This window comes from Linepithema humile, chromosome 2 (genome assembly GCF_040581485.1).
Source record: "Linepithema humile isolate Giens D197 chromosome 2, Lhum_UNIL_v1.0, whole genome shotgun sequence".
NCBI classification, from domain to species: domain Eukaryota; kingdom Metazoa; phylum Arthropoda; class Insecta; order Hymenoptera; family Formicidae; genus Linepithema; species Linepithema humile.
The window spans coordinates 22,131,523-22,153,636 of record NC_090129.1 but is presented as its reverse complement, the minus strand read 5'-3'; the positions used below and the strand labels follow the sequence as shown (position 1 = coordinate 22,153,636).

The 22,114-nt window shown below is 46.4% G+C and overlaps 1 protein-coding gene across 2 annotated transcripts in view; it reads left to right on the top strand.

Annotated features, from left to right (window-relative positions):
* Positions 1–21,323, top strand: part of LOC105670827 (uncharacterized) — a 168,477-nt gene extending 147,154 nt beyond the window's left edge. The window contains exons 4-5 of one of the 2 annotated variants that reach the window (XM_012364549.2): positions 14,280–14,435; positions 18,473–21,323. In XM_012364549.2, coding sequence (XP_012219972.1) covers positions 14,280–14,429 — 150 coding nt within the window. In that variant the 3' untranslated portion in view covers positions 14,430–14,435; positions 18,473–21,323. The remainder of the gene's footprint in view (positions 1–14,279; positions 14,436–18,472) is intronic. The other variant, XM_012364551.2, reaches the window with a different exon arrangement.
* The last annotated feature ends 791 nt before the right edge of the window (positions 21,324–22,114 follow it).

Here is a 22,114-nt window from a genome sequence, read left to right as displayed (position 1 = left end):
CCTTATTTCGCCGGCGTCGATCATGCAGAGAACTTTTCGGGAATGGCAAGCCGAATAATTTCGGAGCGCCGGACCAGATAGAGGACCGTCGTTTTGTTTCGACATTCCGAAAACGTCCGGCGCAGCGCTCCAATGAGCCGGAAATCGGACGAGTTCGAAAACAGAGGCCGGAAAAGAAAGAAGATGTCCTCTGCCGTGCGGAGTATTTCGCCTATATGTCTTCTCCTAGCGGCGAAAATCAAAAGACCGGCTCGATCTTGAGATTGCCTAATTCCTCCTTGGAAAGTTATGTGGATAATCTGACCGAGAAGGCCGAGGAGGCATTGTAGCCGGCAAGAGGAAAAATGAGTGACATTTGATGAAATCTGAATAACCAGCTCCGACATGGAATAAGAGCCGCAAAAGAACCGTGTAGAGCGACAATAGTAATGGATACGTTTAATCCAATTGCTACGGAAAGCCGGAGAGTCCTGTCGACAAAAATAGGACTGTACCTGAGTCGTATCGTGACAATGTCGAAAAATATTGGATAGACGTGTGACGGGTCGGAGCCAGGTAGGCCAGCAACACGCTTAACCAATTTTTTGAAGAATAGCGCCTAAATTTGCTTAAAATTAGGCCTTCTTAAGGCCTCTTGCTTAAAAACCTTTACCCAAATGCCTCCGCTTGACCGTCATTCGTTTTAAATTGTGACGCAAATCTAAAGTTTTCGAAATTTGCTACTGTTTCATAATAATAACAAAATGCGTAATATCACAATGAATAATATTTGTTATTTATCACTTACTAATATTACTTAATTTATTATTTATCAATGTTAATTATCTCAGAAAGAGATATAAATTGGAATAGACACAAAATATAATATTAGTGTGCCGACGAATATATTTACGACGGTCTAATATAAAAATATTACGACGCTGAAAGACACGATCCTCTCGTCGGATACGCGCATACCGCGATTCCGCCGCGTAACGGTGAAACCCGCGATGATCGATCGCGCCGATTGATCGCGCCGGTGCCCGCGAGAAGGTTGCCTTTTGTTCTCCGTTACTTACATCGATAATCCCGACGCTCGTGCGGCGCAATATCCCGACTGCGCGTAAAGGCGGCGACGAGTGGAGGAAGCCAGCGACTTCTCTCGCAGGCAGCAACGGCAGGCGTAGCGCCTAAGCTCAGCATCCGTGAGTTTCATCGGGAAACGGAGAGAGAAAGGAAGAGTGAGTGAGAGAGAACGATGCTTTACCATCTGAGAGAGGAGGCCCGCTCTCTCTCTCTCTCTCTCTTTCTCTCTTCGGGGCTAACAAGAGGACTCACCATTCACCTGTCACCGGCTCGCGGAGGGCGGTTAGTTATAGTTTATTTATCGTTTCCACGTAGGCTGGTGTTTGAGATACGTTTACACCGGCCGCCGCTCGTATGTTCACCCTTTCTTTCGGTGTGGTTACGGCGCCGGCGTGTGTGGTCCGGCGCATACCACGCGGCCGAGCAACTATTGCCCCGACCGGGACCGGTCCGCGTACGAACGATCGACGGACAATTGTTGGGCCGCGGGCGCGGGTCGCTCGGTAGATGTCTTAACCAGATCGCCTAAGCGGCGCATGCGTTCGGCCGATGGCTCTTACGCACGATACCACCATGGAAACTTGGTAATTTTCGTAGATTTCAGGGTAGGCGTAACCACACGTAGCCGCCACGCGTGTTTTATTCTCCCCCCTTCCCCCTGCCCGCTTCTGCCATCTGCCCCGCGCTAAACCTGTCTCTGTCGTTCTCGTGACGCGATTAGCGCTCTTATCTCTGTTCTCCGCGGCGCTAAGGGTGCTCGTTCCGTTGGTCACCCTCGAGCGTATCAACGTGGTTTGCGGCGGTTATCAAGGTCGATTTACTCCGTTCTCTCTCCCCTCCGGCTCATTGATGAAACTTATTGTATGTTTGAGTAAAATGTTAGGTGTAGAAACAGTGATAAAGTGCTAACAGAGTCCTCTTGCATCGTGAAATATTTTGCGTAAATGGCAAATCTAAGATATAAAGAAATTTTTAATAAGTTAAATATTTTTAAGAAATTGGAAATCGAGAGGCAAAGAATGCCACATTAATGTATACGAGCGACATATGGAAATAACTTATATTTAGACGGTTCTGTAAAGGGGTGGACCGAGAGATTTAACGGGACGTGAACATTAGGGTTTATCTGAACACGTAATCTCCGAGAGAACAGCAGTCGAGCGGCGAATAGAATTTTCGGTCTTGAGGGAAAGGGTAGTCGGGTTTCTACCGAGGGGTGGATCTACCTGGATATCATAGCCAAGCATTTCACACGTGATGACAGCTCATGGCGCCACCAACCCCCCGGAGCTTCTCCGCTCCACAGGGGGCTCCTCGGCTTCGGAGCTAAGAGATTCTTTTGTTTCAATCTCATTAACGTGTCGCCAAACCTTCCTCCAAACTGCCTCGGGTACGTCGTTCGCCGTCAATGACTGCCTCGGTCAGGTCCTCACTCAGACCCTTGTTATTGTTGCCCTGTTGTTCCATTTGTGGATGTTTGTATTTCTAATCAACACTAGCCATTGGCACGCCCGACCGACAATGCAATTCTGTGAGTGCTTTGTAACGTCTTGGGACTAATGGCACAATTCTAGGGTGTTATACGAATAATACCACGTTCTTTTCGAAAGGTAAGTCGTACATCGATATCGTGTTATATGATAAATGCATATTTGTGTTTTGCATATTATTCGATAAATAGAAAATCAATTAATTTCTAATTTCAATTTCTTTTTCTTTAACGGATTAATGTATTCTTTCATAAGAAAATTTTATTTTACCAAAATAAAACATTACTCAAATAAAACTGCTTTTTTCAGAAGAATGTAAGCCGCGTGTTAATATCTTTTATCATGGCAAATATGTATTTATATTTTATATATTTTTCATGTGTGTGAAAATGTATAAACTCTATTAATATCTTAAATTTCATGAAAGGAAACTTCAATGTTGTATTACCTTTTAATTCACGCGCTAAATAAGACATTTCTCGAAACATAAAATATTGGCAAGAGTCGCTGGTTGCGCATCTCTGTCTTAAACTCTCGTTATTGAGTACTTCGCACTAAACGCTCTTATGTCTACATTCGATTCATCCCCCGTAATATCCGTGAAAGAAGCTTGCGATTCACCAAGCAGATACTCGAAGATCCACGAGAAACGTCGTCATTACCCGGCCATTTCTTTCTCCGGCAAGTCAGCGTTCTCTCTCTCTCTCTCATCGCCTTCTCTCAGAGTTCATCAGCGTAACTTCGACTGTCAGCCTGGACATCCCACCGGCTGAAGTGTTTATCGGCACGACGAGCGGTCGGGGGCTCCGGCTACAAGCCCGCGTTACAAGCGCCGGTGCGTGTCCGTCGTGTCGTACTGGCAAATCACCGAATCTCCTCTCTCCCGCGCGACGTCGTGGAATCCGTACTATTCTCCGGCCGTCTACACGCTATACGCCGGCATCCGGGCATCTCCGCCGCGACTTCGATTCGATGCCGCCGGCGCGGCGTCCGGTTTGTCTCCGAAAAGTGGAGGATTCTAGCGTCGGCATACCGCGCTCGAATGACGAACTCGATTGATCGCCCGATTCGCAAAAGATTGTGTCGTCGACAGACCGGACCGTCGTTCCCGTCCCGAAGAAGACATCTGATAATGTGTCACGTCGTACCATTGTTTTACATCAGTAAAATCACTAGAACTTGGTTGAATCGAACGGACAAGCGTTTTACATTTTATCGCTATCGGCAACGTAATTAATAAGACGTCGCATATTATATCCATCTCCACGCGTTCTCTACGTACGCGCGGCTTTTTCGCGAATCATGATTCGAGGCGGCGGGAAAAGTGACCGGCGCGGCGCGACGCGGCGCGGCACAGCGATCGGGCTGGCTTCGTTCTCTAGGTGGTCCAATAATAAGACAATAAGTTAGGCGCACTCGGATGAGACCGTCGGTATCAGTGTGGGATCGAAATGCAGGACGAGAACGCGCGCGCGAGGGAGCGAGAGAGAGAGGAGCAACCGTCCCGAGCCGATGCCGGAGCGAACGAAGCGAGCGAGCGGTATGCCGAGAGTGGCGCCAGGATTTCTCCTCGCCTCTTTCCCCGGTCTTCGTCCTCTCTTCTTTTCCTATTCGGCCTCACTGGCCTGATATCTCTCTCTTTCTCTCCTTCTCTCTTCGTTCCTCTGCCGTTCGTCCATTATCCTGCGGTAACGGCCTAACGCTATCTCCCTCGCCGTCGCACTCTCGGGGCGAAGAGCCGTCGATCCAATTCTCTCCGCAGCCTCTTGGGAGAGCTGTTTCGACCACGGGAACAGAAATTAATAATCTCGACGAAGAGGTACACTCCTCTAACTGGCTGCATTCCTCTCGTTAAGGACGGGAATCCGCGTGAACGCAGCCGTGGATTCCGATTCTTATGTAGCCGGCGTCAGTTCTCTTCAAGACTGACTAATTAAAGGGGATTCGTCGTAAAAGGAGACTCTTAACGATTGGATCTTCGAACGGTGTTTCGCCGGGCATCGATGGAATATCGATGGCACCGTTCTCGCTTTTTAGAGGCGAGGCGCCGGAGCATATCGACGAAATTTTCATCAATTCAAAGTTCCTTGTTTATTGCGCCGCGCTTACGGCCCTTCTTTACGCATCCGGCGTGACGCGGTTGATCTGAATTTACGCGGCGATTGCCGATGAATTTGCAAAACCGCGCGGGTGGGCATTAAGAGTCAAAGAGTATTTTTTTTTTCAACGCCTCCTAGTCTCTTTTTCATAAATTAATTAACGTCCCGCTTTCGCAAACACTTCCCGAGTGGCCTTGGAGCAATTAATAGCCGACCGAAGATCACGGACGATTTCTTCGACTCACCGCGGAAATCGACAGGCGGAACGAAGTCGGGAGGGAGAGACGACGGTAAAAAAAAAATAAAGAAGGCTGGATGTTGCGACAGGAGGGAAAGAGAGGGCTTACGATACGTAGCGCGCGGAGAAAAGGACGAAAAGAAAGGGAAACGGGATCCAGAAGGAAAGACCGATCGGGCGAGCGTTATACGACTGGACATTTCGGGCATTTTTACGAAAGGGACGCGCAGGAACGCGTGTTCTATTAGCTAAGACAAAAGAGCGGCGCCTAGGCGGGGGCCTCTGAAAACGAGGCCCCGAAACTGTCCGACGGTGTTTATTTATGCGCCGAACCGCGGAAAAAGATGTAAGTCTTCGGGCTCGCTGCATTCCTACCTTCGATCCAGCACGCCCCGACAGGGATATTATCTCCCGGGGATATATAATCGACGTGTCCTCGAGGTCGTAAGGATGCATTTTTGTGCGCGCGGAAAAAGAAATAGCTCCCGCGCGTGCACTATTAGCCCGCGATCGCTTATCTGTCGTACGAACGAAATGACGCGCACGCGAAAACGGCACGTAACGTAACAGCACCGTGCTAAGGTAGTTAATCGCGATAAAGCTGTTAATTATGAAGAATTAGCTAGTGAAGCGGAGGGAAAACGGAAGAATGAAGGGTAAAGTGATCGATTCGAGAAAGGGTTTGTGAATCTAATAAAGAAAAAATAATAATTCCTTAACAGATTCTATTAAAACCTCTATTTAATTGCAAATTCTCAAAGAAGTTGCTGCTAAAAGAATATTTAATAAATGTGATTTGGTACTCTGTGCAGGCGTATTTCAATCTGAGTAAAATTTCCATCATATTCCAATCGCATGGGAAATGTAAAATGAATCGCTTATTAATTATAAAGTGGGATAATTGACTTTCGAGACACGAGAAATCGCCGTCTGCAAACAAACTTCCGGCAGATATCGCCGATTCCCTTGGAGATACAATTTAATTTGAACGATCCCTTTGCGCTTGCATTTTTCTCGTAATGCTCTCTTTCCGGTTTCATTAATACAAATCGTCGAGTTCAGAGTAAAAGCGAGCGAAGGGGAGATTCCTTTTTGTCGTCGATCACGGGCGCACAATAGCGTGCAACGACTTCCAATTCCTGACGGCGCGACGGCGAACACGAACGTTACGTGCTTTCGCGCCAATTATAATTATCAGTATTTCCACGGAATGGCACGCAAAAATCGGCTCAAAACGCAACTGCTACGTTTACGACCGCGCTTTTAACAGCCACGGTATATCTTGCTTAATGCCGGTAGTAACGTCATACATAAATGCTCGGCAGCGTATATTTGAAAAACCAAGAAACCATTTTACAATATTGCACTTTCCTGAAAACACGCCTCACATTTTGTTATTAATCGCTAATGATTAATTGCTCGTCGCAAGAAGTAAAATTATGAGTATTGTGCAAAAATTATGCAAAAAGTCAATGAGTTGTTATTGCTCTTTAAAGTTCTTAATTATATATAATTAATAATAGCGGATATATACGAGTCAAAAGAAAATGCAAGTTATAAAATAAATTCAGATGCAAATTGCTAAGATATATGTAACAAATAAAGCGTTAAATATAAAAACGCGTTAATATGCTACACGCAGTCAAACCAACGAACACATGTTTCTCGATTTGAAACGTGTAACGAATACGGCTCGTCTGCCTCTTAAATTTCGTCCCGCCCGAGCTTATCAGCGATCGCGGTGGTGCGAATGACAAATGTCCGGCGTGTCTTGTGCCACGGCGCTCGTCGTTATTCGATCAAAATGCAAAGCACAGCGTTGGCGAACGTCTTCTTCGTGTCCGAACATCATTTCACCCGTTCCTGCGATCATCTCTCTTTCTCTCTCGCTTTCTTTTTCTTCTCGTTGGCCGTGCAAACACCGTCGTTTCGAGTGTCTCGCGACGGTATCGCGCGACCTGAACAGAAGGAGCCAATTCGCTTATCTCGACTAGGGTTTGATAAATTAATCGACATTAAGGTAGATAAGAGAGGAGGCGCTGCGCCATCTGATATGCATTGGAGAATTGTGTCGATGTATCAGGTCGAGAAAAAATCCGGTCGTTGACTAGAGCGCGTCGGGCGACGTCACGCGGATGGACCGGGTGATTGGGCCCCGATAGATCGTCCCGAGAACCATGAGATCATCTATACCGTATCTATTCGTTCATCTGCGCATACCGACATCGCGTGCTGGCATATCGGTTGGACTTTCCTCCCTCGAGATGATACATTGCTCGAGAAACCGATGCAAATTCGCAGAAACCGGCGACAGATTTAATTAGCACAAAACAGTAACGGTGTATTCGCGATACGCGGATTCTGGACAATGTTGTAATATGTTTCTCGACGTAGTGTCTTTTAATCATAAATCAGGAGAACCGGCGCTCTTACATCGGTACTAAAATTTTATTCCTTTTTAACAGTTTTCCGCAGCTTTTACGAAAAAAAAAAAAAAAAAAAAAAAAAAACATAAATCTCGCTGCGGTGCAGATCTCGACGAAAGTAGCGTAAGCGCAATTAATTTTATGCGGTTTACAACTCGCGCGATGATTTACCGCTTCGAAAGGACGAAGCGTCGTGGTGCTTATATATTCTCGCGGGACGCGAGACATTTCGTCGATCGCAGCGAGCAAAATTTTAACGATGCCATAAACATTGCTCTCACAGTTCAGTTGTTGTGGAAATACATATAAAATATTATGGCAGAATAATTGAGTTAAAGTAATATTAATAATTATTATTTGTTGTATTAAACCTGCTAAAATTTAGTCAATTAGCACAATTTCAAAATTATATGAAATAATGTATCGAATGTAAAACTGATTTTTCGTATTATTTCTCATTTGCTGCTTTTAATCCTCTTCCCTACATTTTCCCGACTCTGCAGATTTTCTAACGCCGATTAAACCGCTCGTACTACTTCGCTCACAACAGACAAGCAATAAATGAACGTAGCAGAGAAACTTTACGTCTCTATAATGCGAGCTTGACGCACGTTAAACGCAGGGAGCGTACGCGAATGTACCAAGCAACCGTCTCTCGTCGCGATAGTCGAGTTTATAACGCAAAATTAATAGAGCTTATCTCGTGCCGCTCGTGCCGGCGTGGCCTTTTGGCAATTTATCATGGGATTACGGTGCAAATACGTCAACCAAGGGTCGAACGTTCCGTGGCGCTCCCCTCTTCCCTTGTGTCGTAGGGCACGTGATCCCCTTTCCCCGCGGACCCGCTCGCGCCATGGGCGCAGCAATCACTTCCTGTGTCAATAAACACAGCTCTTCCCGTTGGCTCACCCCTAATTCGAGCCAGTACCCAAGGGGATGGTGAACCGACACCACCCTTTCTCCCTAATGTTTCTTCCTGAATTTTACAGTCTTTTCTTCCTTTGATCCCGCGGCATCGATTCCTCCGTGCCGTTGCCAGCGCCGATTCCCTTGTTCCCCGAGATGAAGTCGTCGGACTCGCTTTTCGAATGACGTAATCTAATCGTGCACTTCGTGCTAAGAAAATTGATTTCGCGTTCGCGAAGGAATCTATTATCTATCTGTAACCCTGAGAGAGAGAGAGAGAGAGAGAGAGAGAAGTCACTTTCTGTATAAATTTTTAACAGATTGTGCAACATTACGTCTATTGTGTTTTTAGGACCAACTTATTTTAATGAATGTGATTATGTGATACAATTTTTATTTATGGAAGAATAAATAACATTGGGAAATAAATCTTCATGAGGTTTTTCGTTGACGTATAGGGAATACTCGATAAATAGAACCGAGAGAGGGCTTCACACACGACGGATCGGAAGTCGGACGGATTCAGTATTATTCCGACGTAATATCGAATGCTCACCGGCGTCTATGACGAGTCGGCAAGTTGCGTCGGGGATACGTTATACCGGCACGCGCACCACTTTCGCATTATCCATTATTCCCGTCGACATTACAATGACAATGACCGCAATAACGATCGCGTCGAGATCGGAAGAGACGCGCGAGCAGACGCGGGGTCCCGGCCGGTTCCACTCTCGTCACGAGGGGTGAGACCATACGCACACGTCGGCGCGTCGCGCCGGCCGACAGCTCGGAAAATTGCTAACAAATAATACGGCCGGGGATAACGATACGGGGTGTCGTCGTCTGCGACCCCATCGCCAAATCGCTGGTCCTTTTTGCGCACAATCACCCGTGAGATTCCGGCCGATCCTAGCCCCGAGGCGCGGGACGCTGCGATCGGATGGAAAACGGCGCAATCACCTTCGTGTGGAGATCGATGGAAAAAAAATGTGTAAGATGTGAAAGCGCCGATGTAAAAGCAGAGACGTTTAACTGATTGAGTATTTTTATATCGACTTATAAACGATTATACGGTGCAGTTCGCAGTTTGTCGCCACCAGACTATAATTCGCAAAATATCGCCATCAGAATTACGCTGTGTGTGGTGAGCGAGAAAACTGAACATGTAACACGGCCGATAAATAATATGTCTGCCTCGTATCGAAAGTGCATCGAAATTCGGTCGAAAGGCGGTTCAAGAAAAGAAATGCGCGAACTGTCCGGCTTCATAATTTCGATAAAAATTAAGAATTATCCGCGCGGTATCGACACGTAAGTACGAAAGGCGTACGACAGGTATATAAAGATATAATTGCTGTCCGGCTCACTTCCAACCGTGCGAACGGCAATTCGATCGAGTCTCGACATATAATCAGGTATGCAAATGTCGGATGCATGCGTATACCAGCGTGTCCAAATAACGCGTAACTGTCAATATCGCGAGCAGCTTTGCGCGCGATCGATGTACAATGTGTAATATCGAAAGAAAGATCTTTCTTTGCGGAAGATGCGTACTTCAGAACTTCTTTTGTTTGTTCGCAGTATTTTTTCCAATCACTTATCTCTATTTAAACGTACAGGAACTTTCTATAAAATATTATTTTTTTCCATCCTAAATTTTTGCTTTAATCTGTTCTTAATTGAAACGAGGACCGTCAACAAGATTAACAAGATTAACAAGGTATTGCAATTAAGACTATTAACTTTTGACAAAGCATGATAGCATCCATTACACTGTCAGGTTGCGTTATCATGCTTCAGCTTTCCAATTACAACGTTTACTTCCATAACAACGCTCGTAATCGCGCCTAATGTACAGCCGCGGCGTAGTGCGCGCGTGTTTCTGCGCGTCTCGCGTGGGTAATTTGCAACATCGTTACCACCAACATCTCTCAGGAAGTTTCTCGTAATTCTGCAACACGGTGCCCGAGAGTAGCGGCATTTCCAGAGCTCGCGCAACACTCGCTCGCGCGAGCCGCGCTTTATTACCGCCCCAAGCTGAACCTACCGCGGATTTAAACACCGGCACACCGGCAACTAATCTCCTCGCATTCTCAGCGACGGCTCGCTTTCGCGGTTTCACAAAAGCTGACGGTTTCGCACTTGCTGTACCCCGGAATCTTATTTTGCAATAGCGATTCTCGATAGCGTGGTATCCGCTTCAATATTTATTTGCTTCTTTCTACTTTTCCGACTCTTAGTGTTTATAAAAAAAATCTTACTAAAAATTATTTACCTTAAAACGTTTATCGCTTTTCTGTACGTACAAATAATATCTATATTTACAGACTCGGACAGTAAACGTATTAATACGCGTTTATCCTTGATTTATATTCTGTTTACTCTTCGATACAAGCGTGTACATATCTTTGCGCATTCGTGTTATCATTTGGCATCGTGTTTGACCCCAGTAACGTTTAATTCCCCCTTTACTTCCACGGACCAGTTGCGGTTAGTAAAGCCAATAACTTCTATCTTCCGGGAGGAACCGTTCTCTGCCGCTTCGATCTCTTAACGCGACGCTACCCCTATCGAGATGAGCATGAGAGGGTTAGTCAACGTCCGATGGGAGCCACGTTTCGACACAGCGATATACACACGAATGCACAACGGGAGAGAGAGAGAGAGAGAGAGAGAATGAACGACAGATCCGTCAGGAGAGCATAAATCAATAAGCTACTCCTGAATTGCCCTGGGAGAGAGCGTGTTACGTTTCCACGGACAGATAGAGCCGATGCGCTCTATTATACCGGACACAATTGCGTGTTGCCTAAGCCACGTGACCGGCGACTTCCGGCCGACGTTTGGGTTCCGCTTCGTGATGTCCTCGCGCGCGCAATCTCCCCTGGTCGCTCCGCCGCCGGCTCGCCATTTCCCTCCCCTTTCCCTTTCCGCCCACCGGTTCTGCTTCTTTTCCTCTCGGCATCGACGACACGACGGGTGACGATGATCATCGCGTGTCGAGAGCACGGCAACGCAACGTGTCGTGACGCTTAAAAGACTCAATTGCGAAATTTACATCTTCACGAAAACGAACAGCTGAATATAAAGAGATAAACGGAAAAAATGAGAGAGAGAGAGAGCAAAATGAGGTAAAAAAAATCACTAATTACTAATTGGAATATCAGATTCTCAAGCATTATCATCTTCCAACGCGAAATTCCCACAAGCCATCGGTTACTTCGACCATTGTCCGCGGCTCCAACAATGGTACGAGAGCCGTGTGCCTTTTCAACGGGGCGAGTTTACGTAGGCGAGCAAAAAAGGAATTTCGCGTAATAAAGAGATCCGAGGGAGTATGGTGTGCCGAATCGGTTCGTCACGGTGTTCTCATGTTAATACCGCAACGGTTCTGCTTCGGTTTTCCATTGGCGCACGTTGGGGAAGCCGCGTCGGGTCGCCAGCACCGGCGTGGCGAATTCTCGAGTTTATCGTCGGGGTGTGTAGCCACTGTGACCACTGAAACCGACATCTGAGGTGGGGCGGGGACGAAGACGCCACGAGAGACGCGTACGGGAGAGAAGATCCGCTCCTCTCGCGTCATGGGAACCACGAAAACGTTTCGGACTTTCAGCTAACGAATAGAGACGTTGCATAAAGATGCAATAGTGTCTATTCTGTCTTATCTAATTATATTTTATTTCGCGTAGGAGTTTCCTACGGTGCGTGAATCCACGCCGGAAACATTATGCCAAAGTAAGATAACAGCGTATAAATGATATATTATTAAATGATTACGTGCACAAATATGGTAGGCATTAATCCGATCGCAGATATTTCAAGAAATAGCGTAGGCACACGCTCGCAACAAGAACGCTAACTATTTGCAGCGTCGGCAAAGCATTCCCGATCCTAACTCGACATATTACACAACTATTATTAAGTGCGTAATAATAATTAGGATTATTACCTTTGTATGTCGCCTAGGATGCGCACGGATACGATTATTCCGTTGGCGCGATTAAATTAAAAGTTACACGAGGCCTTCCTTCATTGCGGCAAAATAATTTTTTAAAGTAGCGTGCTTGTTAATAATTACCGCATCCTGTTTCTTACGCAAATCCTTACACGAATAATTTTTATGAGTGTTTGTACGCTCGTTTTTGTTGCAGATCTGCGACATTCTGTTTACGTACGTACATATATATGTTGCACGAAATCGCAAATGCCATTTAATATACGCCGCTCAAAATTCATAATTATATTCTGCATGGCTCCAGGAAATATAACGAAAGAAATTAATTAAAAATCGCTGTTTTTATCAATAACGTCAAGGTTTTCATGAAACAAATTGCCGAGATTAAACACCAAAGATTAAATATTTTCTCAGTATCATTTCGCGATCGCGCGCAACGGCATCATGTATTCATTAAGCATGCAACATGCGGAGATGAAGACAGAAATATCACGATTCCCACACGCATGCATCGTTTCCGCGGTCGTGAAGGCCAGCGAGAAGAAGATTCTCGACTTCGCGGCTTCCATCCGGGATCTCGAGAATGTTGGCATCGTATCCCGCGGTGGCCCGACTCCGGCACGGTGGTCCAGGTCAACAAATCATAATCGTGCCTGCGACCGAGTAACGAGGAAAGGTTGAATGCCTACGCGAGGTTCGGCGCTGTTCGCGGCCGGACGAATGTGATCAAAGCGAAGCGAACGCGAAGGACGCCAGGGCGCCGCGCGGCGTCGGGCCCCGCTGCGAGAGCACCGAGATTCGCCACGAGCGTGAAGGGGGATTAGGGGGCGGCATGGGCGATGGTCATGAGCGAAAACAAGAGCAAGAACAAGGAGAGGCAGACTTAAGGTTGTACCGGCGGCTAACGTGGCGCACGGAGCGTCTGGAGCCCACGCTCCGCCGCGCCGCGACAAGGTGGTCCACCGGCCCAATGGACTCTGACTTACGAACGTCCGGTCCCGCACGAATACCCTCGATTTATGAAGCACGAATTAAATACTGCGGTCCTAACCGGGGATGCGCGCCGCGCCGACGTCATCCACCAAATAGCCAAACACATCGGAATATAACGCGCCGATGACTCGACGATGATGCATGCACGATGACGTCGCTCGCATGCGTCAAAATCTTAAAAACCAATGATGACTTCAATCTGCAAAATGGATTATTTCACCCTTTTCTTCTCTGACGCGTATAATCGGTAGTGATATCTAAACGTTTGGCTGTAGCATACCCACCATTTACCTATTATTCCTATCAGAATATTCGACCATCTGCCGCGCTCCGGGGCACTTCGGCTATCAGTCCGGTGGCGCGCAGCGTCTAACGAGCCGTAACGATATGCATTTTGAAAATCCGGAAGATCGATGAAAAGAGAGTCGTGTGAGTGGAAGAGAGAGAGAGAGAGAGAGAGAGAGCGTGCATGCGCGCGCGCGCGCGCGTAAAAGGTGCCCCGAAGGTCGGCGGGCAGCTGGCCCCCACGGTGGTACGGGAGGACCTCCTCATTAGCCATGCATGCGCCTAAAACCAATTCTAGTTCTCTCCGTTCTTCGTGTGCGAGGGCTAACGAGACGTCTATATTATTATACCGCGACCCGATTGGAAGGAAAGAGAGAGAGAGAGAGAAAGAGAAAGCCAGGCGCGCAACGCGCCGGGGCCCTCGCTCGAAAACCGAATAGGGTGGGTTATGTTGGATATTAGCCGCGGGGGCCCCTCTCTCTCTCCTGTAAGGGGCCCTCATGGGAGATAAAGACAAGAAGAGCCACTCGGAGCTGCGGACCACCGTGAAAGAAGGGAGTACTGCCGGCCGGCAGCTCCTCCTCATCCTTCTTCTCTCGTGCCTCCCTCTGTCTTTCTCTCTCTCTTTTCCCTCTTCTTCTTCTTTCTCTCTCTCTTCCATTCGCAGTCTCTCTCGCGCTCGCGCTCCTATCCGCGTGGTGGCTTTTCTTGCCCTTCGAGGGCCCCGGACTGCCAATAACCGCAAACACGTAATTCTCTACAGCGCCTACCATACGCATTACGTCGGTTATTTGCCCCCTAACCAGGTGGAATTTATTGCAGGGAAATGTCAGTTCGTGGCGCGCCCGCTCGCCACCCTGCGCGATCGACCGACCCCGCTGCTGCACGCTGCTTAGCTACAGCCCGATCATTAGATCCTCGCTGGCACGGAAAATGGTTGCTGACCCAACGACATCGAAGGAGCCAACGTAACTCCAGGTAATTTACCGATCAAGCGCGCCGCGAAAATCGCCGTATTAGTTTACGAATAAAGGCCAAGTTACGCCGCTCTATGCAAATCGACTTATTTGGAAGCGATGAAGAGATTCGTATGCGAGGGACCGAGGCCCCGCGTTTGTTTATGGACCGCAGCCGCGCTGGTGGAATATCAAGCAGGACCCAACGATCGGAAAGAAACAGCCGATGACGACGCTCGATTGACTTAATTGAGAAAGTTGCACGCGCGTTTGCGCGAAAGATGTCTCGGGGATGCGCGTCCTGAGTGTTTTATCCCGAGCGTTCGGTAATCGACTACGGGCGCAGTTGCGAGATTAATGAACGACGGCGAACTAATGAAGCGATAATTCTCCACAGGGTAAAAACAGAGTGGCCGTCTTGAAATCTGAATATTCAACCGATTTCTATGTGGTTGCCGTGGAAAAAAGCACGGGACACTATCGGCGCATTAACATCCCGTTCGCGCTTACTCTCGGAATGATGGCGTTCCTGGAATCCGTGATAGGCGTAATCCGTGAGATTCGTCGCGAGTTTTTGCCACATAGAAAAACAGGTTTCAATCCGGGCAGAGGGTGGCGCCATCCGTCGCGATTGCACCTGCACGGCAGGTGCTCCGGCTGGCTCATGGGGCTACTCACGACGATTATTAAGCGTCTAATCGCTAATCTCGGAGATTATCCTCGAAATGCACGCTGATGATCCCGACGATTCCAGACGATGACCATAGCAACGATCAATTTTCGAGTCGTACGACGTTGTCGACACCATAACATCATAGCAATCAGTACATTAATCATAGCTCGTTCTCTCTCTTTCTGCTTTTTTTTTGTCAAAAATTTACCTCATTTTTCTTTGCTTTATTGTAAAGTTCACTATATTTTTAAAGATTTATAATGTTATATCTGCCATAAAATAATAATATTTGTAGTTTATTATGCGTTAAATTTTATATTAATTTCTATTAATCTTGTCAAACTTATCTGTATAACTAAGCATAAGAATTTTCACGATAAGATTATGGCAGAAAATTCGATCATCACTTTTCAAAAGGTTGACGAGTAAGTGCCGCATTTCTGGCAGGAAAAAAAATCGGCGCAGAGCAAGAGATAAAATTTATGTGACCCATCGTGTCAACGCGGTGCAATAGCTTTTGCTTTAGTAATTAAAAGAAGCAATTGTCACGGGACGAAATGAATGTCGCGTTTCCATCTCGATTTTTCACTCAGTCCTCCGCTACAGCGGCGACGATTGTTCGATTGTTCGATCGACTTTCCGTGAGAGAGGGGGGGGGGGAGGGAAAGGGTTGACAACGTTACAATTAAATTCCAACCGACAAAATTAAGGCTGCGGACGCGGGACAATAATTCCGCGGCAGCAGCGACCGATTATGGCAATCGTCTTACGTTTTAATTGTTCTCCGTCGTTGCGTAAATCCTAATTAAGACTGAATTATATTTCGCCGCAGCTCAGTACCCGCGCGCGATGTAAGAAAGGCCATAGCGCCTTCGATCGTGAGAAGGAAGAGAATCCCCCCCCATACGCTTTCGAGGATAATTCTTGTCACGGCCTATATTACACTGCGCGAGCTTATGCTCCACGAGTATCCTTAAGATATTTTCTCTCTAGTCAGCTTTCCTTTTAAAATCTTTCAATCGTCCAGATTTTCGATCAATATGTTGAACTTTCAAATTCGTGATTGCTGCGCGATTGTTACAGAAAATTAACAGAATTTTGAACTGCAATTACTGCAATGTTAGATTGCCGAATTTTCACGAAAAGCACCGGAAGAAAGCTATCCAAACTACAAGGCAAGCTCTCTCTCGGTGAATTCGACTCACGGAATCGCTTAGCTGAGGCGCCTTTAACAGGGATACCGTTTAAACTCGCCCGGGATCAGGATGACTCTGCATTACCGCTGATTCCAAGCCAGCCACGGGATTTCCATGTCCGGGCTTGGAACCCACCACCGCCATCAGCATCGGGATGAGACCCCACAGCTCGACTTAGCATAGATTAAAGTCGCGCATACGCTCTGCGAAGCGAGACCGCGAGCGTCTACGAGACGAGCGAGAGGGGAGGGCACGAGGGAGAGGAGGAAGATTGGGTTAGATAAAAATCGAGTCGATCCACGAGTCTCCTCCACCTTTACGAGGTAAGACACTAGGAAAGATATCACAGGGGAAGGGGAGGAGACGAGATTTGCTGAGTACGAACTGCTGCGAGCGAAAGAATCCGAGCGGTTTCGTCATAATTTTTTGCGAACCGATCGAAAATTAAACGATTTATTCGGAAATCTGAGTTCTGGAATCGTAAATAACAGAATCGTATAAATCTCGTAGCTCTCTCCACAAATTTTGCTTATTTTTACCAGAACGTGTTATTCTTGAAACATTTTGCTGGACAAAAAAGTTTGAAAAATAGCATAACACGCTGGGTTGCTGTAGAAGCGCAAACACTATTCGAAAATTCACAGCCAATTCCAGTCTTGCCTTTACACTATGCCCAAGTGGTACGGCAAAGTGGCGTTGGCAGAGAATTTTGGCGCTTGGCCAAGTTCGTCGAGAGAATTTACGTCTATTTAATTTTATGGCGTTTGACGGTCGGTACCGGAGATAGAACCGTCTACGAGATAGTCGACATTATTCGCCTACAACGAACGCTTTGTTCTTTTGGCGTGGCTCTTTGTGTACAAATAGTTCACCACGAATGATAATTGAAACGTCATTGTTTATCCGCGTAAAGTAATTTCCGCCAAGTACCAATCGCATATTCAAGTCTTATTTTTACTCACAATACACAGATTTATGATGAATTAGAGATGTCATGTGGAAAAATTTCATTTTTTTTTTAACTTTATCGGAATTTTTATTGCAAAGTGTCGCATTGCTCTTTTCTTAAACCGGCAAATTAGAATCAGGAGCAAATAAAAATGATGTGACGTCGCTGTTTGTACAAGATATAGCGTTAGTAAATTTGCCCTGACGGTGATTAATTCGAAAGCACTACGTAGATTGTTGAGAGTATGTAATCTCGGAGCACCTACGTGTCCTTTGTATATTAATCACGTTGACTGTAATCCTAACGTGTCATCTACATCTCCTTTCGCGTGCATTTTTACTGGCCATAGCCTTGTCATCATAATTAAGGAGCGCTACGTGCACTTAAGGTGTTATGAACCCGCGCACGATATTTATTAGCCTAGCGAAAGTAGCCTAGCAATAACTTAAATAATCGCTATTAAAAACACGCGCGATATTTTGGAAAATAATTGCGGTCCACTTTGATATCAGAAGCTATTTTTCATTTTGTCACAATGTGCCATGTTAGCATTTAATCTATAACGCCCTTTGTATATTATAAAGTGCTTCCCTTTAATCTGTAATCTATAGCGTAAAGAATGTACAAAACTAATTAACGAAATAAGAAATTTAAGCCGCTTCCAGCAAAGCGCATTATAAAAATGTAAGAGAATTAAGGCCTGTCGCTCCAGGATTAAACAATATCGCATTATCGCAATATCGTCGTTTTACAGTATGATTCGAGCGGTAATGATCGCGACAAGATGCGTAAGAGAAGCGCTTCGCTCATTTCGCCAGGTGTTACGCCGACGCGTATTCTCGAGCTATTGCTCTCGGCAGGCTCGAACCCACCGCGGCGAGACATCCCGGCTAATTGCGGCATCGCTCACCGAGCTTATACCATATCCTTTCCGCGTATCGCTGTCCTTATCGCGCCGCACGGCGAGAGGAAGGACACCGGGTTGCGGCGCGGCGAATGCTTTCCAGCGCGCGTCCTGGCTACCAGGCTCGCCGGTCTTGGTATGCGGTACGAAGGAGCGCGTCCTTAATTCGCGACGATCGCTCAACGTTGCGACTCGCCGTCGAAATAATAAATAACACGCGTATACGCTGCGCGACGCAAAAATCTCCGCGGACTTGTCCCGTAACTTATTAAAGCGCGGCCCGCAGTTGCATTTTGACTTTACCTTTTTCAATTAACAATTCTTTTTACAATTTCAGATAATCCCGCAAGAGAACTGTGACTCAACCTATAAGCGGATTATACATCTTCGTGAGATTGTCACGACGGTTTAGCGCAGCACCTCGTTACCGCCGAGAATGTGAAGCTGAGAAACTGCAGAAGATGACAGAAAATGACTTCGCGTATTACCGCAAAATCGGTCTTTAGAACTCTCGCATCGTCGGGGGATAAATTATCCAGACGAACGCACGCGTTACGTCCGCAAATGCGGAGACAGACGAACGAACAGAGGGCGGATTCATTTTACGCGAATCGCCCTTCCGAGGACAAGCAATACGTCGCGGTCCTCCGTCGGAAGATTAAAAGTTCCGAAAGGCGGTGTCACGCGCTATGATCAACCCCGGAATTTCCGGTACGTTGCGCCTGGCCGTTCCAATTACTTTCGTTTCTCCTCCTCTCGCGCGCGCGCTCTCTCTCTCTTTTTCTCTCTCCTCGCGGCGACTGCCGCTTTTTCGCCACGACTCACCTAGCCGCCTTTACCAGGTTCGTAGCGAGCAACCCGACCGAAGAATCCCTGACGTCTTCCTCCGCGGGGTGTAATAAAAAGAAACCACCCACTGCGCTCTCGGCGACGAGATACACACCGATGCGATGCACGCGCGCGTGAGTGAAATATATCGGTGTGTATGTACGTACGGGAGTATCGCGAAGATTGCTGCCGAGGCCGGGAACCACCCTCCGGACAAGTAACGAAATTAAATTCAAATATAATCAAATAAAATTTAAAATTTAAATCCTCCACGCTCGCGCGCGACTGCTGCACGCGCTGGATACATATATCTCTCTCTCTGCTCCACGCGGAAATTTAGTGGCTGCCACACCGCGTCCGTATTCCTCCTTTTCTCTTTCTCGCTGGTATAAGCACGGTCTCCTCCCCTACGGGAACCACCCCCTGAATTCGAACCGAGATTTAGCGGGTCAAACCGGGGGGCGATTCGCGAGAGTCGAGAAAACGGCGCTGCGCGAGGAAGGGTGGCTGATTGAGAACAGTGTTTTGTTTGTTCGGCCGACGCCGACGTTCGCGAATCAAAAGGGGGACGAAAAAGATCGGTGTGTATTAGTCGCACGCAGTGCGACGGATCGTCACTCTTTACGAGGCATACTGAGACCTTGCTGGCGCTTAATCGGTAACCGCTCTAATTACGTCGCCGTTGCAAGGTTTTACGACGCACATTACGATTTCTTGTAATCCGATTAAATATCCAGAGCTTATTTATGAAGTAGCCATTTAATGCGTATTATTTTCTTTCTCCCCGAGAGTATATAATGCCAGAAAAAAATGTGTAAAAACCGATAGACATAATTATTACTCTTTAAATAAAAAAAAAGAGACGTATGAGTAATCAAAGTTGATAGTTTTTTACACTTTTTACGTATTCAATAAATATCCTTAAATTTATATCGTTAAAGAACCAGATAATCTTCAAATTTTTTTTTACCGTTTGTCGAAAATGTTTTTACGCTCGACTATGTCGCTTTCGTACTCGTATATTAAACAGTTTGTACTTTACGTTCTTTTACTTGACGTATTTTACGAGCAATTTCTTTCCCGCTCGCAAAGGAAGGAGAAGTGGATGTGATACGTTTTCTAAGTTCGGTCGACGCGACGCAAGCGAGTCAATTAGTCGCGCTCGTCGTTTGGAGTGTCCGATCGATCGAAAGATTCTCATCTAGGATGCGCCTCGTGCCTCTACATGTCCGCCCCTGGCGGTGACGACTATTCCGCTACGGGGTAGCTCGGCTGTGTATACCGCGTCGTTGGTTGGGGGAGGGTGTCATTCTGTGTCAACCACAGCGCCCTCTGACGATGACACCGCGGAACGCGAAAGGGGATGAAACTGGCTGCGTATAACTCGAGCTGGCCTCGGCAACCGAGCTAGTTGCGGGGTTTACTTTGCCCGTACACTCCTCCGCTCTCCTTTATACACCGCAAGTGTGTATGTATGTGCGTCTGTGTGTGAGTGCTGTGTGTGTTCAAACATCGACGCGTAGTACACACAAACGGACGCATGCACACACGCTCGTACGCGCGTGTGTGTGTGTGAGAAACGCGCGTAAAGCCTCCACCACCGAGTCGTCGGCTCAAAGCGAGGGGGTTGGCTGGTCTTATTTGGAGACAAAGTGGATCGGATTAGAGATACAGATTTCAATTTGTTTGCCCCTTTCGACCCGCGCGCGCAGACACACCCCTCCCAGGAGCGAAAAGTTATCGGGTATACTCTACCCCGACTTCTACCGAAGATAAACGCACGGGTCTCTGCTCCGGATGGACTCACAGAACGAACGGACGTTTGCCGTCGGTTAAGTCACTCCGCTCCGATGTAAACGCTCGCGACAAACGCCGATAACGTATCCTTCCACCTCGGAAACGCCGTTCCTCAACAAAGGCGATAACGTTAGAACGCGCGAGTGTTTTATTTGCAGCCGTTTGCCCTTCTTCGCTCTAACATTCTCCGTAAAATAGCGGAAGTATTTATATATACCATGTTCACACAATTATCACGCATCATTACTCTTGAGTTACTTGCAAAAAATATTATTTCGCGGATGATTATTTATATCAATAAAGACTGATAATCGATCAAGCGACATAAAACCCATCGCTTACTCATCACCGCAAAATATATAGAAAATATATATATAATTTTCAAAATTAGCCAGGCAAGCATGCAAGACAAAAAGAAAGAAACTCACATTATGGATGAAGAAACCAAAGAAGATCCATCCTTTTGTAGCAGGAACGATAACATCAAGATGATTTGACAGCCAAAAGATTTCTGAAATAAAATAAAATGTAGTAATCATTAAATAAATGTCTTGGAAAATAAATATATTATAAATATCCATAAAAAAAACTTAAAAATAGGCAGAAAGAGAGAAAGAGAGAGAGAGAGAGAGAGAGAGAGAGAAAGAGAGAGAGAGATAGAGAGATAGAAGGGGGGACTCATCTTCCTTTAAAGCTTGGGTAACAGTGTCAATTTCGTGGATCTTTCACCTTTTTTAACCGTACAAAAGCATACGGCAAAGCGTAAGAGAAAGAAATGGAGAAGGGATTACACACACCCCTGACGAAAGCATAGTCGGAAGTCAGGTCTCCACAGTCTGCGCTGTTTCCTTTGAACTCTTTTTTTTTTTGGCAACGCAAGAGCTAATTAATTTCTCTCTTCCCTCTCCTTTCCGCCCTTGCTTTCGTATTCCGTCGCGGTATTTCTGCCACCGCATCGTCTCTCCACTCTCTCTCTCTCTCTCTCTCTCTCTCTCTCTCTCTCTCTCTCTCTCTCCTTCTTTCTCTGCTATTTATTTTTCTAGATGCGTATAGACGAAAGAGGGAAAGCCGAAAACAGAAAAAGCTGCGCAATCATTGGTGCAGATGAGATAAAAGATGTGTGAAAAAAATATTTTGGTAAAGAATTGAACGTTTGTAAATCGTAAAATTTGTGTGAAACATTTTTCATGTTCATAACTTTAGTGTATAATGCAATTTTATTATTAATACTGATTCATCCTAGCACCATAAGAGTGCAAAAAGTCAATATTCTACACCTGAAATGCTCATTGATTCTATCAAAGATACAAACAAGCAGACACGTAACACATCGTGCAAACAGCCGCGATTTCTT